This window comes from Cetorhinus maximus, chromosome 12 (assembly GCF_964194155.1).
Source record: "Cetorhinus maximus chromosome 12, sCetMax3.hap1.1, whole genome shotgun sequence".
Lineage (NCBI taxonomy): Eukaryota > Metazoa > Chordata > Chondrichthyes > Lamniformes > Cetorhinidae > Cetorhinus > Cetorhinus maximus.
The window spans coordinates 108,705,684-108,722,260 of record NC_135890.1 but is presented as its reverse complement, the minus strand read 5'-3'; the positions used below and the strand labels follow the sequence as shown (position 1 = coordinate 108,722,260).

General features: G+C 43.0%; 1 protein-coding gene and 1 long non-coding RNA gene across 7 annotated transcripts in view; one reads left to right on the top strand and one right to left on the bottom strand.

The window, feature by feature from the left end:
- Positions 1–3,883: 3,883 nt before the first annotated feature.
- The window catches only part of LOC144687835 (uncharacterized), a 239,690-nt gene continuing 226,996 nt past the window's right edge, over positions 3,884–16,577 (bottom strand). The window contains exons 1-2 of one of the 4 annotated variants that reach the window (XR_013578222.1): positions 14,672–15,081; positions 3,884–8,177 (exon numbers count right to left, since the gene is read on the bottom strand). This is a non-coding gene — a long non-coding RNA (uncharacterized LOC144687835). Of the gene's footprint in view, positions 8,178–9,235; positions 10,370–12,327; positions 12,379–14,671; positions 15,082–16,577 lie in introns of those variants that run through there. The other 3 variants (XR_013578220.1, XR_013578221.1, XR_013578223.1) reach the window with 3 other exon arrangements.
- mapkapk5 (MAPK activated protein kinase 5) overlaps positions 15,040–16,577 on the top strand; it is a 66,396-nt gene continuing 64,858 nt past the window's right edge. For 2 of the 3 annotated variants that reach the window (XR_013578218.1, XR_013578219.1), the window contains exon 1: positions 15,357–15,440. Coding sequence is in view for 1 of the 3 variants with exons in the window: in XM_078554358.1 (XP_078410484.1) it covers positions 15,408–15,440 (33 nt within the window). In the remaining 2 variants the exon portion in view is untranslated. Of the gene's footprint in view, positions 15,441–16,577 lie in introns of all 3 variants that reach the window. The other variant, XM_078554358.1, reaches the window with a different exon arrangement.

Below are 16,577 nucleotides of genomic sequence, written 5' to 3'. Positions count from 1 at the left end.
AGTTTGATGCCAAATTAATGTCAGCTTAGTATTGTCTGAGTCCATGGCAACTAAGTGGTTGATTCAATCTGCTCAAGTTAATTTCACATGGAATTGCTACAGCCAGCACTTGGGTCCCAGATGTGAAAGGTCAATGTTTAACCCACTGTGTTATCCTTTCATGGAGCATTTCTATACGCAGTGAAATGGTTTTAAAAAGTATGTGCTGACCTTGCCAATCTATTCAGTTCTCTGTATGATACCTTGTGATGGATTCTGATCGATTCTCCCATCACTTGAATGGATTATGTTCAGTAAGGAGACCAATTGTCCACTGTCTAGGTTGATGCCCTGTACAATCCATTAATTATGCCCTGTTCCGTACCTATAGCTCCTCATGTGTGATGCCATTTCAATCTTAACTTTCTCTTTTTGAATCCCTGTTCCTCTGAATTATTTTTCAGTGATTGAGCCCAGTACTGTGACTGCTGTACATGGTGACACACCCTCCTCTGTTATCTCAGTAACACAACCTTCAAGATGCAAAACATCTGATGCCCTTCAGGTCACAGACATTAGAAAGTATGGACAGTGTCATTCAGCAATCAGCCGCCTTGGGGAACCAAACAGTACGTTTAACGAAACATGGCAGCTGGCTTCAGGTTGTGGTAAAGATGAAACAAACCTGCCCAAGAGGAGCCAATCTGCCAAAGATAGCAATTCAGAACATGGATACTGTTCGTATTCCAAGAGAACAACCACTTGGGCCATTGGGATAGATTCCAAAAAGGATGAAAAGATGGAAGCTGGACAGCTCCTCCATTCAGGTATGGCTGTCTTCACTTAATGTAATAGATAACGTAATAGGTATAGCAAGACATGATATGAAAAGTCATTAACAAATTGTGAATTTTAACATTTCAGAATTATCTGCCTCCTGTTTTCCTTCAATGGTTCTCTTTAGCTTTCCCTTCCTCACCTGAAGGTGGTGATTCATGCTGGGAAACAATGTCCCAGTGCCAGCAGACTTGTACTACTTTGGCCAGGTGGCTCTTATTCATATCATCCAAGGCCATGACTATGAATACACTGCACAATAATGGGGGCATCACAGCTGAACACAAACTTCTTCCTATCTAATATTCATATCTAATATGCACTTCCAATAGAAGTCAGTGAATAATGAGTAGAAATGTTGGTTGATTTCCATACCCCCAAAACTGTGAATATTGAGGCCAATTATAGCACTTCCAACACCATTTTGGCTGCAATCAGTTAAATCCAGCTCAGGCTTGAGGCTGAACCTCAGATCTTCTGGTCTATGTAGTTCAGTACCTCACCAAATGGTGTACTTACCCACTGGTTTCCCCTGTTCCTGTTCTGTCTAAATCTGTTAACATTAAATGTAAACTTGTCTCATATTAATTTAAGGAGACTATTTACACACAGGTTTATTTAATTACTGTTGTGAGTTATGTCAGCTCCTCTCCACTAGTAATTGGGTTGAGATCCTTTCAAACATACTTTATATAGTGTCCTTACTGTCATCAGATAGAAGAGGCTTCCACCACTTCATTCTGGGTTCAATTTGAATCCCAGATTCCAGAGGCAAAAAGGCAACATTTTGGACACCATTTAGTCACCAGCTCCCAGTATGTGCCAACAACTACATTAAAACAAGCTAATAATATGGATTCCAGGCACTGACACAATTTAATCAAAGTGTTGACCCAAACACAGAAATGCAAGGATTGTTCTGCCACCAACTTTTTTTACTTCTTTCTTGAAAGTATTGACATGGCTGAAGGTGGAGTTATAACAAAAAATAAACCTGGATGAGAAGAAAAATATGTGGACAGAATTGCAACAATAAAATGCTAACTTCTGTGATAGAAGTAGCCAAGGTAGAATTCTCTCCTTGCTCTTTTTATTGAAACTAGAGGATTATGCTGATTGTAATTATTTTCTTACAGAACAGCTGGATTCACGTAGCCTGAAAGAAACTTAATTCCAAACATCTTGTGAGGACCCATCTTGGCAGTTGGACCTTACTAACTTGACCTTTTACTTGATTTTACTTTTACTCCAATCCTACCTCCCCCTTACAGAACTGACCATAAACTTCATGGTCCAATATTGTCTCCTTCCTCACTCATCTTGTAACATAGTAGCTGTATTTTGTAACATTAATCTATTCTTGATTACACACCATTCTAACCACTGACATGGCCAAGAGCCTCTCTAGAAAGACCCTTTCACTATAAATACTCCTTGATGTGAGTCAGTGCAACACTTCACAGTTCAGAATGACAGTAATTGTGATATGTTGTAATGAACAATTGATAAGAGATTGAGGGATGGATTTTCCCTCCAGCTGAGGGATGGATAAACCAAGGTCTGGACTGTTTCTGGGTTCTGAACCTGCACCTGGGGTGAACTAGTCATTCGTTAGAATTTTCTCTTTGATTGGCCTGGAGAGAGATTCACCAGGGCCAATCAGAGGTTTTCTAGTTAAGCAGCAGATAGTAATGGAAGGGATGTAAGATAGAGGGGGCTTCAAGATGGTGGCATCCTCTCTCCAACTATTGCAGTCAGGCAACTTCTGTGGTCGGGGGTGGGGAGGATCTACTCTACAGGGTGCCCTGTGACCTCTCCTTTATTCAGGCAAGCAGGGAGAGCCTTAAGACATAAACAAAAACAGAAATACCTGGAAAAATCAGCAGGCCTGGCAGCATTGGCGAAGAAGAACAAAGTTGACATTTCAAGTCCTCATGACTCTTCAACAGAACTAAGTAGAAATAGGAAAGGGGTGAAATATAAGCTGGTTTAAGGGGGAGGGGGCGGGGGAAGAAGTGGGGGGGGTTGTTGGGACAAGCAAGCAGTGATAGGAGCAGATAACCAAAAGATGTCACAGACAAAATAACAAAGAGGTGTTGAAGTTGGTGATATTATCTGAAAGAATGTGCTAATTAAGATTGGAGAGCAGGACGAGCAAGGTAGCTCTAGTGGGGGTGGGGTGAAATAAATCATGGGTGGAATACATTTAAAAATAATGGAAATAGGTGGGAAAAGAAAAATCTATATAAATTATTGGAAAAAACAAAAGGGAGGGGGAAGAAACGGAAAGGGGGTGGGGATGGAGGAGGGAGTTCAAGATCTAAAGTTGTTGAACTCAATATTCAGTCCGGAAGGCTGTAAAGTGCCTAGTCGGAAGATGAGGTGCTGTTCCTCCAGTTTGCGTTGAGCTTCTTATTTTGAGCCTTAAGACCTGCCTGAAGCACTGGCTTTCCCAGACTGCCACTGGGAAGGTCACCTCCAGCCATCTAAACTGGCCCCACCGCCTGTGGGAACTTGGAGGTTGACTGGAAAATTCTAGTTGGCCTCCTTTAAGTGGCCTCAATTAAGCTCTTAATAAGCCTGATTGGCTGTCCACTACGTGTAGATGCATAGCCCTGTCGGCCCCCAATACCGCCTCTTCAAAAATGGCTAATTTTAGCTGCCACCCACTTCTGAACCCGGCCCCGATAGGGTTAAAAATTCTATCCCTGTATCTTCAGAAGCTGCAGCTAAGAGCCACAGGGAATAACCCATGCAACCAGAGCAAGCATGAGGCCTCATTGGGGCTGGTTCCACAGGTGTAATTGCTTCCATTTGGAGGAAAAGTCAAAACACTGCCTTGTTTGGAACTTTTGTAGGAATGCACAGATATAAATGTTAACCAGCAACTGTTATCCTTGGTCCAATTAGGACAGCACTAACAGTTGAAATTGAGATGGGCATGATGCCAGATATAGTGATCTGCATTATAACATACATTAACCCATGTGAGAGTCCCTTGCAGAGTCTCATTTAGGCTCAGAGCCATACTCTGGACGAACAAGAATGAGTGACCCAATGCCAACTATTGTGTGAAAACAATCATTTTTATTTGTAATGTCAAATTGGTCTGTTCAACACAATTCCTTAAATTGCCCTAGATTCATACATCACCAAATCTCTGAATAACACTGCATGGGGGTGGACTCCCCAGTTAGTCACTCCGTCGACATCCTTTCCTCTGTAGTCTTCAGTGGTTGACTAATCTACTCTGGCTACAGCCCCAAACACTGGATGCTGTGCCTCCTTAAGTCCAATTTCTGGCTCCATTCCAGCCTTCTGACACTCCATCCAAACTTTCTCAAAACAAGAGTCTGACAACCATGAGTCCTTGAATTCTTTTCAAAGGCATTGCAAGGCTTGCAGGGCTTTGCAATACTCAGGCTGTTTACACATATCTTTGATGGTGTCTCTCATCTGCCATCAATCAGGTCATACTGTCATTCAAATAATAGTTGACCACCCCATGTGCAAGGTTATCCGTTGTCCTGGTTTGTGGTTCAAGGGCCATCAAATGCAGTAAGATTTGATTCCTGTTAAACAATAGAAAACAACTTTTATTTTAGCAAATCTAGCAGAGAATAGGAAAAACAGACAAAACAACAGCTGCAAACTCAAGGTCTACAAAATAACTTTTAAAAATTCAATACAGGCTTAATACAGGTTCTCTTAAAATTAACAGCAAAGCCGAAATAAAATGCAAAAATATAAAATTGCAAAAATGAGTGATTGCAGGCCTCAGGCCTGCAACATCAAGATGCACACACATGCTGACCTATGGTAGGAGACACACAATTATTGCATACTATGACACAAGGGTAATAGGTGCTATCAGATTTTAAAGTTATGTAAATCTGATTGAAGTTCTCATATATATGAGTACTGTAGATTGTGTATTATTTTGTACCCTGTATAGTCAAGATTGTATATTTCCCCATATATAACACATCGTGAACTATGTATTATTCTGTTTATAATATGTTCCATCTATATGTTATCCTTTGTGTAATACATTCACCCCTTTGTGTAATGCATTTGCCCCTCCATGTACTTTTGTCCTATTTGCCTGTGATTAATAAAATTTTTAAAATTATGAACATATAAGCCACTGTATGGGTGATACATGGTGAGGTCCATGATTCACCAAGAAGTAAACTATTGAGGGACATTAGACACAACTTTCAATGAATTAATTAAAGTTAACACACCAAATAAAGTAATTTCACACTTTTCTGTTCTCCTTTTGACCTCAAAGATCTTCACTGTCATAAGTGTTTGCCTCTGTGTTGCATTGTCAAAGGTGCCATTTTTCAGTTGCGATATTAAACTGAGGCTTCATTTGCCCTATCAGGTGGACATAAAAGATCCCATGGTACTATCTCAAAGAAACGCAAAAGAGTTACCTCGGTGTCAAGGCCAACATTTATCCCTTAACCAACATTGCTATGTTAGGAAGTAGAGATAGTTTATGTAAATTATATGTGCATTTGGGTGTTAGGAATAAAGTATATCTTTAAGTTTAAGTTCAATTTATGTATTTTCTTTCTATTTGTGGGTTAAAAGGCGAAACCTGGGATCTAGTTTCATTTTTGAATGGAGACAGCAGGTCTAAAACTCTGTTTGTATACCTGCATTTCTAATGAGTTTTATGACCCTTGAAGTGGAGAGCTGTGTTATCATGGGGGGTGGGCAGGGTAATGGTTTAGGAAAGTTAAAACAAGGTTAAAAAAAACCATGCTGTTGCCTATCAACAGGATTCCAGAGAGGGACACACACACACACACACACACAGAACCAGAATAGTAGTTTCAGTTCAGATGTAAGCAGTTTGAGTTCAGTTGAAGCCAGGACTCCAGAGAGGCTGTACAGCAGAAGGACAGATAGCAAGTCCAAAACTAAAGTTTAAGCCAGCTGCCAGGAGAAAATAGACAGGAAAGGAAACTACAGAAGCAGCAACTAAAGAAGAAAGTCCCCAAATCCATGGGAGTGAAGCAGGAGGTTTCCCAAGAAGACCCTTCTAGTCAAAGAAAGAGCAGGAGTTTGGAAAAGGCACTGTTCTGTGGAAGTGAAAGTAAGGAGCAGACAGGAAGGCTTCAAGCTTAAAGAGAAGAAAGCTGCAGGGTGCAGATTTAGAGTGTTATAGGCATGTGAGAAGCTGGAAGATCCAAGGGGACAGCCGATGGTCTATAACTCTTTACAATGGGCATGTGAAGCAGTGGTGTTCTGTTGGCACGACTGAGTCGGTGAGAGAGAGTGCATGGAAGAAGCTTGAATGCACATGGTGATCCAGGAGAGAGGAACATCAGAAGGAGAGTTCGAAACCCTAGAGGTGGACCCTTGCGGAAGGCATCTGAGAGAAAGCATCATTTGGGAAAAGATTCCAAAGCGAGTTCTTCGAGAGGTGAGATTGGAAACCCTTGTGTGAAAGATGGAGTTCAGTGAGACCGGTTGGTTCATGGTGTGACAAGCGTCTAGGGAGAGTTGATGAGGGATCCATAGCATATGTTTGAGGTGGCATCTGAAACTTGGTTTCAGAGTGTGTTGTGTCTGACCACAGGGCACCTATTGGCTTACATGGGCTGTGTACTTATTGTGAACATTAGAGCATATGATAGTTTATGTAACTTGTGTTATCCTTACAAATCTGTACGTATCTGTAAAGGTGTGGTTGTGAGTGAAGGAGTATCGTAATATAGTTCAATTTCTATTGTTTAATAAATGTTTTTTCTTTTGTTAAAAGTTCATCAACTGACTCCTGTGGCTCTGTTCAGTAGCCACTCTCTACGTATCTAAACAAAAAATAAAAGTTAGGATCTATCAAGCTAGGTTCCACCCTGGGATCAGACTTGTCCAGTAGTAACATCAGCTGGGATCATAACAGCTGAGACAGTTTATCTTGGCCATTTTCACATTGCTGTTTGTGGGAGCTTGCTGCTGCATTTCCTACACTTCAACAGTAACTACATCTCAAAAAGTACTTTGTTGGCTGTAAAGCATTTGGGATGTTCTGAGGTCATGAAGATACTAAGTAAATGAAAGCCCTTTTTTCTTTATTGCAGACAGAGCGGGGCTTGTGAATCTGAAAGTGGCCGTGTGCTCATCAGAGTAGCCGGCCTTTTGCCCCATGATGTCATAAACAGAAGAGCTGTATACGCAGTAGCTGAATCTTGCAACTAAGTGTAAAGGCACTACAATATAATATTTTTTAAAAAGCACAGAATGCTGATATTAACTATCACTTTGCTGAGCCTTCATCAACCTTCTATTGCCACTTTGCCTCCAGTCTGTCTCCCACACCTGTCCTGTCTGCCTGTTATCTGAGATTAGACTGGAATTAAATCCACTAGTGTCCTCCACATTGGCTCTGCTAGAGTTTGTTGGGGCCAATCAGAGGATATATAATTACCATGGGACAGGAAAGATGTCTATTGAGGGAAGGGGGAGAGGATTCAGTTTGTGTGGCCCCTTTCCTCTTCCACCAACCCCAACAATGGGCTTCCTCAGCTCCCTTGGTTAGTATCCAAACTGTCTTTAGATTTCAAAACAAACTAGCCTTTTTTCAAAGCTCCAGGCTGCTTGACTAGTTTGGACATCATCCTGTGGGATCCAGCTGTGCCCAGGTAGAAGCCAATACATCTCATCAATTTCTTTAGGTCACAATCCGGCTTGAGAAATGGGAACTCCCATCCCTGACTTCATCTCAACCTTCATTTGCCTCGTTAAGGATCTGTCACCTTAAGGAGGGGAAAGTGTTCTTCACCTCAGTGTTCTAACAGGAGAAGGTACCCATAATGGGAGAGGAGAGGTGAAGCCAGATGTTTACGCAAGAATAGAACGAGGAAGAATTATAAGGCAACATGCCTCTCTTCCACTACCCACCTTGCATGCAACCCTTATATTTGCAATGACAGCAAACTACAGAGTAGCATTAACAGGGAGGCCTGAGAGCTGGGCTTACCATTTAGCTGCAGAATGAGCAGGGAGATTTAAGAGAGGGGAGAAAATATAAAATTCACAACCACAGCAACAAAAAAGATTCTAACAGACCCAACTTGCTTAATGGATTGTGTGTGTCTATTTACGTGAGCAGATTGCATGAAAGGTCAGTGCTGTGTATAAATAGCTGTGTTCTCTGGCTTGGTTCCAGCTGGTGCAGATCTTTCAGAGACTGACAGGGGGATGAGAGACATCAACTTTAGTACATGAGAAGATCTGGCACTTCCGATTAATTCCTCAGTGCTACAGTGGCCGGCCTGTGTGTTCACATGTTGCACTCAAGCCCAGTTTCCATGGAGCGATTTTCCCTCTGGTGTCAAAGTCCTCTGTGCGTATTCAAAACAACAAAGACAAATTCAAGGCTTAGGATAATTTCAGTATCCACTGAGGCACTTACTGCAGAGCTGCAGCCTAAGACTGTACATCAAATAATGTCTAACACTGCAGAACAGAATTTTGCATGATTTAAACAGTTGTTCCTGGTTTGCAGCAAAGATATGGATAAATTGAGAAATAGCTATTGATATACAAGGTATCTCTTACATATTTAACATATTCAACAACAAATTGTTTAACACGTTCAGCAAATTATTTATCCATAATATAGCCTAGAGCCAGCAAATCAATTCTGTTGAAATGCCATGATATCCTTAATGACAAATTGTCATTATACATGTTTTATCTGTGATTTGTATTTAATAAATTCTTGTCAGAGACATCCCAGGAGGACATTTGTAAGTATATTTCCCTCATTTATATATAACTGTTAAAATGCACACATTCTAATTGTCTATCTTGCTACAGATGCACCTAAGTTTCATCTAGTGGATTCATACTACACAAATTCAACAATTCTGGCAGGCAGATCTGCCTGTAAACCATTCAATGTGTACATGCACTGATGATAATTGTCATACTCCTTAAGCAGAAAATTAGCCACTTAACTATTGTTCCCAACTACGTTATAAATAAGGGCTGTGCAATGAAGAAATCAGGATACCCCAGCAAAGGCTGCTTGCAGAGCCAACTTTCTGACTGTTACCTTGATGTGACCAAATGCAAAATGGCCTTTCAGGGCCAAAGGTAACCCATTAATCAAGTTTGGAATCAGGTTGCCTTGCATTGATTTGATTGATGAGTGCTTAAAAGGATATCAGGAAAAATAACCATAACCTGGAGATAACCAATAAGCTAATGTAACATTGAAACTCCAAACGTTACAGTTTTACTAGGAGCTTTATGAATGTATTTGAACATGATGCCTTATTATGATTTTTGATATTAAAGTCAAAATCCTATATTGATACAGGTACAAAATGATAATTTTTTTTAAGAAAGACGTATCACAATCACATTGGAAAGCTAATGCAGGAATAAATTTTACCTATAATTTATGTAAATTTTGCAGAGAGATGATATTCAGTGTCAGGGTTTGCAGGGAGTCCCCAAATTAATAAAGACGAGGACAATTAGACCTTTATAGACGTGAAGAAAGTCAAAACTTTGCTTGAGGAGGTGAGAGGAAGGTGTGCACTAACCTGTATGTACTAAATTAATTCTCCCTTCTTCTGATTTGCAGAGCAATATGATCAAGTCAGTCCTCTCATTCCGTGAACAGTTCCTTAGTTTCTTAATTTCAATGGAAAGAGTGAAATGGAGGATTATGCTGAAGCACTGAAATGTTTCTTCTGTGCATTTTACAGATAATTGTGCAGTAAACAATGATGCCCAGTGTGAAGAATAGCACAGTAAATTGGACCATAAAGTATCATCACTCACACCCATACTAAATGCCAACCCAGAAATTAGCATTTTGGGATTTACAGGGAGGAAATGCTGGCTGTGGTACAGCACAGTGCAGAAGAAGAGATAGAAGTTTGACTAGGAGCCAGCAGATGGAGGTTAGGAGCCACCATACTGGCAGCTCATGCATGGTGCTCATGTTGAATTCTTAGACTTTCCACATTCCAAAATATACTGTTTGAACACATTGCAAGTGTGAAGAAATGATATGTCCATGTGGCACTGAAAAGGATTAATGATTAGATGATTAGGGGTGTCCCATTTAAGACTGAAATGAGGAGAAATCTTTTCTCACAGAGGATCATCAGTCTGTGGAATTTTCTTCCCCAGAGCGCAGTGGAAGCTGGGTCATTGAATATATTCAAGGCTGAGTTACATTTTTGATTGATATGGGAGTCAAGGGTTATTGAGGGGGTGGGGGGGTGAAGGTTGCAGACAGGAAAGTAGAGTTGAGGCCACAATAAGATCAGCCGTGATCTTATTGAATGGCAGAGCAGGCTTGAGGGGCTAAGTGGCCTACTCTTGCTCCTAATTCTTGTGAGTTGACTCAGATATAGCTTGTTGTTGATTAAGCCACCCATCAACAACCATGCAAAGAGGTCCATCAAAGACATTACTTGTTAGGGAGGCATTTTGAAACTCAAACTCAGCAAACCTTCTGAGGAAATGCCTTTCAATAGTACTCAACTAGCACAGGCAAATGAGTACTTGAATAACTGGTGTCAGGCAGTAGAAGTAAAAAGAATGTCCAAAGATTGTGTGTGACCATTAAGGAATGAAAAAAAATGATATATTATATGGTAAGGATTAAGGCATATTGCCTCTGTATTTACAAAGTAAGCTGTAGGTAGGCCTGCAGAAGTGCCAGGAGAATAACTAAGTGATAGAAATGTTAAAAACAAGATTGGGCTGAATTTCCCTGTGACACACTAGGAAGCAGGAGGGCTGCAAAATAATGGGGGAAGGCATCAGGACATGAGTAGCATATCTTCCATTTGCCATGCCATATTGCCAATGGTGGAAAAGCTGGCAGCATGGTCACCCACTGGGTGGTCAATTGAGCCACTTAAGTAGCCAATTAAGGGCCACTCCCTGCCTCTGCAGGCATCTTGTCTGCTTCGGGAGGACCAGCTGCTGTGTGAGGAGACTGCCTGGTAAACCCTGGTGGCTTCCCAGAGGGTTTCAGAGGGTCCCTCCTTTATGTACACTCAATAACCCCTGGAAGATTCCCCTGACAGCAATGACTGCCCCCGTGACAATGGGATGCTGGTGTTCAAGGACCACCCATCTCTCCCTTGATTGCCAGGGTCTGCAATACTAACTTCTCTTAGAGGATGCCTTGCCATTGAGGTGAGGCTTCACAGTCACCCACAAAATTCAGACCACTGTATTGAAAGGATTAATTAAACTTATATAAAAGCCCTGAAGAAGAGTCATATGGACTCAAAACATCAACTGTGTTTTCTCTCCACAGATGCTGTTAGACCTGCTGAGTTTTTCCAGCATTTTCTGTTTTTGTTTAATTAAATTTATGATGTTAGATTAGATAATCTACATTCCAGATTACTAGGGCAGACTTTGGATGGTCTACATTCCGTGAAGATTGGTGATAAAGTAGCAGAGGTATTAATGATTATGGCTGGGGTGGGGGGTGGGGGGTGGGTGGCTAATGTTACACCACATTTAAAAAGGGGGTGAGTAATTGTATTTAAGTTAGACTTATGTTGGTTATAGGAAAAATGTTAGAGACCATAGTAAGAGATTAAATTGGTCCATATGCAGTAAAGTGAGGTCCAAATGAGGATTCTGAGCATGAGTTTGTAAAGGGCATGTCATGCTTAAAATTGAATAAATTGGCAGGCCCAGGAGCTTAGAAAGACAAACAAAAATGAAAAATGATCAAATCTGAATGGATAATACAAGACTCTGTGAGTCACACACGGGTTGATAAAATGGCCAATTTAGCACTACATTATACCTTTCCATTTGGAAATGTTGCTGGAGACTGGTACAACCAGGTTCAGGGTTACGAGGTAATGGAGACAAATGCTGAGGGTAACTAAGGAAATGGAGATGCTGGTTGGATTATGAGAGTAACAAAAAAAGTAAGAAAGCCTTCGAAGCTACTCAGAAAATTGCCCTAATGAATAGATATCATCTACTAATGCAGAAGTTAACCAAGTCATCGCTAACAAATAGAAAACCAGCAAAGATAGATGGAATAAAGAGGCAGATTGTTAGGTACAAGAAATTGCAGCAGGGGACTAATTGCTCAGAAAAAATGACAAACCATATGTATCCCAAGGGCAATAACTATTGGAAAGTAAGTTGGTCATTCGTCCAGTTTCATACCGGACAGTCCAGTTTTCAGCTGATCTGTCCCCTGTCTGGTACTGGACACCTTTATGTCTAAGATAAAAAACAAAATACTGCGGATACTGGAAATCTGAAACAAAAACAGAAAATGCTGGAAAAACTCAGCAGGTCTAACAGCATCAGTGGAGAGAAAGACAGGGTTAACGTTTCGAGTGCGTATGACTCTTCTTCAGAGACACCCTTATGTCTATTGTTTTTATTTTCAAATGCCCCCTCCCGGCCCCATGACCACGTTGCTCTGAGGCTCCAACTCGGCTGCAGCTTCAGCTTGGCAGCCGGACACTTCTGCTCCCCCACCTCTTCAGACAGCAGCTCCAATCCAGCACCAGCAGGCAGGTTAACATCGTAAACAAAAACAGAATTACCTGGAAAAACTCAGCAGGTCTGGCAGCATCGGCGGAGAAGTAAAAAGTTGACGTTTCGAGTCCTCATGACCCTCCAACAGAACTGAGTAAAATTAGGAGAGGGGTGAAATATAAGCTGGTTTAAGGTGGGGGGGGGGGGGGGGGGGGCGGACAAGCAAGCAGTGATAGGAGCAGATAATCAAAAGATGTCACAGACAAAAGGATCAAAGAGGTGTTGAAGGTGGTAATATTATCTAAGAGAATGTGCTAATTAAGAATGGATGGCAGGTCACACAAGGTACAGCTCTAGTGGGGGTGGGGTGAAATAAGACTAACAGGGCATAAAAGGTATAAATTTAAAAATAATGGAAATAGGTGGGAAAAGAAAAATCTATATAAATTATTGGAAAAAACAAAAGGGAGGGGGAAGAAATGGAAAGGGGGTGGGGATGGAGGAGGGAGTTCAAGATCTAAAGTTGTTGAACTCAATATTCAGTCCGGAAGGCTGTAAAGTGCCTAGTCGGAAGATGAGGTGCTGTTCCTCCAGTTTGCGTTGGGCTTCACTGGAACAATGCAGCAAGCCAAGGACAGACATGTGGGCAAGAGAGCAGGGTGGAGTGTTAAAATGGCAAGCGACAGAGAGGTTTGGGTCATTCTTGCGGACAGACCGCAGGTGTTCTGCAAAGCGGTCGCCCAGTTTGCGTTTGGTCTCTCCAATGTAGAGGAGACCGCATTGGGAGCAACGAATGCAGTAGACTAAGTTGGGGGAAATGCAAGTGAAATGCTGCTTCACTTGAAAGGAGTGTTTGGGCCCTTGGACGGTGAGGAGAGAGGAAGTGAAGGGGCAGGTGTTGCATCTTTTGCGTATGCATGGGGAAGTGCCGTAGGTGGGGGTTGAGGAGTAGGGGGTGATGGAGGAGTGGACCAGGGTGTCACGGAGGGAATGATCCCTACAGAATGCCGCCGGGGGGGGGTGAAGGGAAGATGCGTTTGGTGGTGGCATCATGCTGGAGTTGGCGGAAATGGCGGAGGATGATCCTTTGAATGCGGAGGCTGGTGGGGTGATAAGTGAGGACAAGGGGGACCCTATCATGTTTCCGGGAGGGAGGAGAAGGCGTGAGGGCGGATGCGCGGGAGATGGGCCAGACACGGTTGAGGGCCCTGTCAACGACCGTGGGTGGAAAACCTCGGTTAAGGAAGAAAGAGGACATGTCAGAGGAACTGTTTTTGAAGGTAGCATCATCAGAACGGATGTGACGGAGGCGAAGGAACTGAGAGAATGGGATGGAATCCTTACAGGAAGCGGGGTGTGAGGAGCTGTAGTCGAGGTAGCTGTGGGAGTCGGTAGGCTTGTAATGGATATTGGTGGACCAGAAGCTACTCACCAGAAATTGAGACAGAGAGGTCAAGGAAGGGAAGGGAAGTGTCAGAGATGGACCATGTGAAAATGATGGAGGGGTGGAGATTGGAAGCAAAATTAATAAATTTTTCCAGGTCCTGACGAGAGCATGAAGCAGCACCGAAGTAATCATCGATGTACCGGAGAAAGAGTTTTGGGAGGGGGCCGGAGTAGGACTGGAACAAGGAATGTTCCACATACCCCATAAAGAGACAGGCATAGCTGGGGGCCATGTGGGTACCCATAGCCACACCTTTTATTTGGAGGAAGTGAGAGGAGTTAAAGGAGAAATTGTTCAGTGTGAGAACAAATTCAGCCAGATGGAGAGTAGTGGTGGATGGGGATTGTTCAGGTCTCTGTTCGAGGAAGAAGCTAAGGGCCCTCAGACCATCCTGGTGGGGGATGGAGGTGTAGAGGGATTGGACGTCCATGGTGAACTGGAGGCGGTTGGGGCCAGGGAACTGGAAATTGTTGATGTGACGTAAGATGTCAGAGGAATCACGGATGCAGGTGGGAAGGGACTGGACAAGGGGAGAGAGAAGGGAGCCAAGATAACGAGAAATGAGTTCCGTGGAGCAGGAACAGGCCGACACGATCGGTCTGCCGGGACAGTCCTGTTTGTGGATTTTGGGTAGGAGGTAGAAGCGGGCCGTCCGAGGTTGGGCGACTCTCAGGTTGGAGGCTGTGGGAGGAAGATCTCCAGAGGAGATGAGGTCAGTGACAGTCCTGGAAAGAATGGCTTGATATTCAGTGGTAGGTTAACATCGTACTCCACCAGCAGGGAGAACAACACTTTCCTGGCACACAGCCGCAGCATTTCTCTTACAGGACTCTTGTTTCTGTCCCAGGCTGCAGCTCAGCTGCTGAAAGCTCTGAGTCCGTGTGTGAATGTGTGCACCTCGCCAATTCTCCACTCTCTTGCTCTCACTGTCTGCCTCTGCAGTCCTGGCTGGCCTGCCCTGCTCCCCGGCCCTTTATAACATAATCATTTTTGTGTGCATGGGGACTGTCAGCAGACGGTCCAGTATTTTTGATACCTAACCTGCTGAGTATTTCCAGCATTTTATTTTCTTCTTATTTGATTTCCAGTATCTGCGGCATTGACCGAACATCAATCCAAGCGCGCCATTGAAAGCGGCCCCAACGCCAGGAATTCGGAGGACCAAAGGTCCTCCGGGAGGTATCCCGGCCTCCCTCCTAATAAATTATCCAGGCAACCGGGAGACGCTGTGACGTAGATGCCTGACGTGTCGTGCTTGGCGGTGGCGCATGCGCTGTTCATTAAGATGAGCTGTGCCAGCAATGGTGGCCCGTCGATTGCGGGGATTCGTGTAGCCGGCGAGTGAGGAGGCTGCTCTTCATCATGCTAGGCACGGAGAAGTCTTCGATTTGAAGCTGTCGGTTGTCGAGTGTATTTTTGGACCCTGGATTAAAACGGGAACGATATTTTTCCCCAACCCCCCCCTTCACCCCTCTGCCCGGGCCTTGTCCGCATCCCCCGATCCTCCTTTCACCGGTTCGGCTGCCTTCTTGCGAAGCCGGGTTTGTTTCTCCCTTTCCCCTATTTCTCCCCTCTTCCCCACCCCCACCCCCTCCCCCTCCCCGGCCTCTCTTCCCCGGTTCAAATCAGCAGCATGTCTGAGGACGGCGTGGACAGAGTGATTAAGGTAAGAGTGCGACGCTGTGTATTATTACATGGTGGTACCGGTGACCCGAGTTAGACATTCAGTCAGTCAGCCTGCTTGTTTGCCTGTGGAGTGGGTGGAGGCACATCAGCAACAATAATTCATCCTTAGAATGGCTTGGTCGCTTACAGGAAATGTAGCTTTAAATGCTACATGTGGGACGCGTGCGTCATTAGAACTGTTGGTCACATCCAGGCTGTCCCTTAATTTATGTGTTGACAGAGTTTCTCTCTGCCAGTTACCCTAGGAAAAAAATTCAACACTTCCAGAAGTGCACAATAGACTTCTGAACTCTGTTACTTGGAGACTTAAAGTGTGATCTATTTGAACCAAACGCATCTAGATAAAAACACGTTGGTGCTATTTCAGCACGTTAACATTAGTTCTCAATTTTGAAGAAATGTCAGCAGTTAAGATTTATGACCACTAAGATTCAGGCAGTTTGGAAACTCATTTAAAATGAGCATTTAAAGGAATGAGATGTTAAATCTTCACTTTAAAAAGAAATACCCTTTCCATCTTCTCTGCTGAAGACAATGACTCCCTGATATATGGTTCCATACCGTAACCAAATGGTCACTTAGGCCTTACTCTAGATGAGTCAAATATCATAACACTGTCAATGGAGCTATAGTTGTTTTTAAATTAATATGTTTTGCTGTAAGCAAGTGGCTGTGAGTCCTTTGGCTGACTTGATGTGGGATTGAAAGTACTTTTCAGGGTTAACCTTGAGTTTTCTATGGGCCCAAAGTTGAACACTCAAAGGGTTTTGCAAGGCTCATGATTGAATTACATTATATTATTAAAATATAATCTATAATTACATTTTATTATTTTTTTAATTAAAACATCTAAGATCCTGAGGGGCTTGACAGAGTAGATGCTAAAAGGATGTTTCCCCTTGTGGGAGAGACTAGAAGTAGGAGACATAGTTTAAAAATAAGGGGTCTCCCATTTAATACAGAGATGAGAAGAAATCTTTTGAGGATTGTGAGCCTTTGGAACACTTTTCCCTGGAGAGCGGTGGTGGCAGGCTCATTGAATATTTTTAAGGCCGAGGTAAATGGATTATTGACAAATATGGGAGTCAAAGGTTATTGGGAGTGGGCAGAAAGTGGA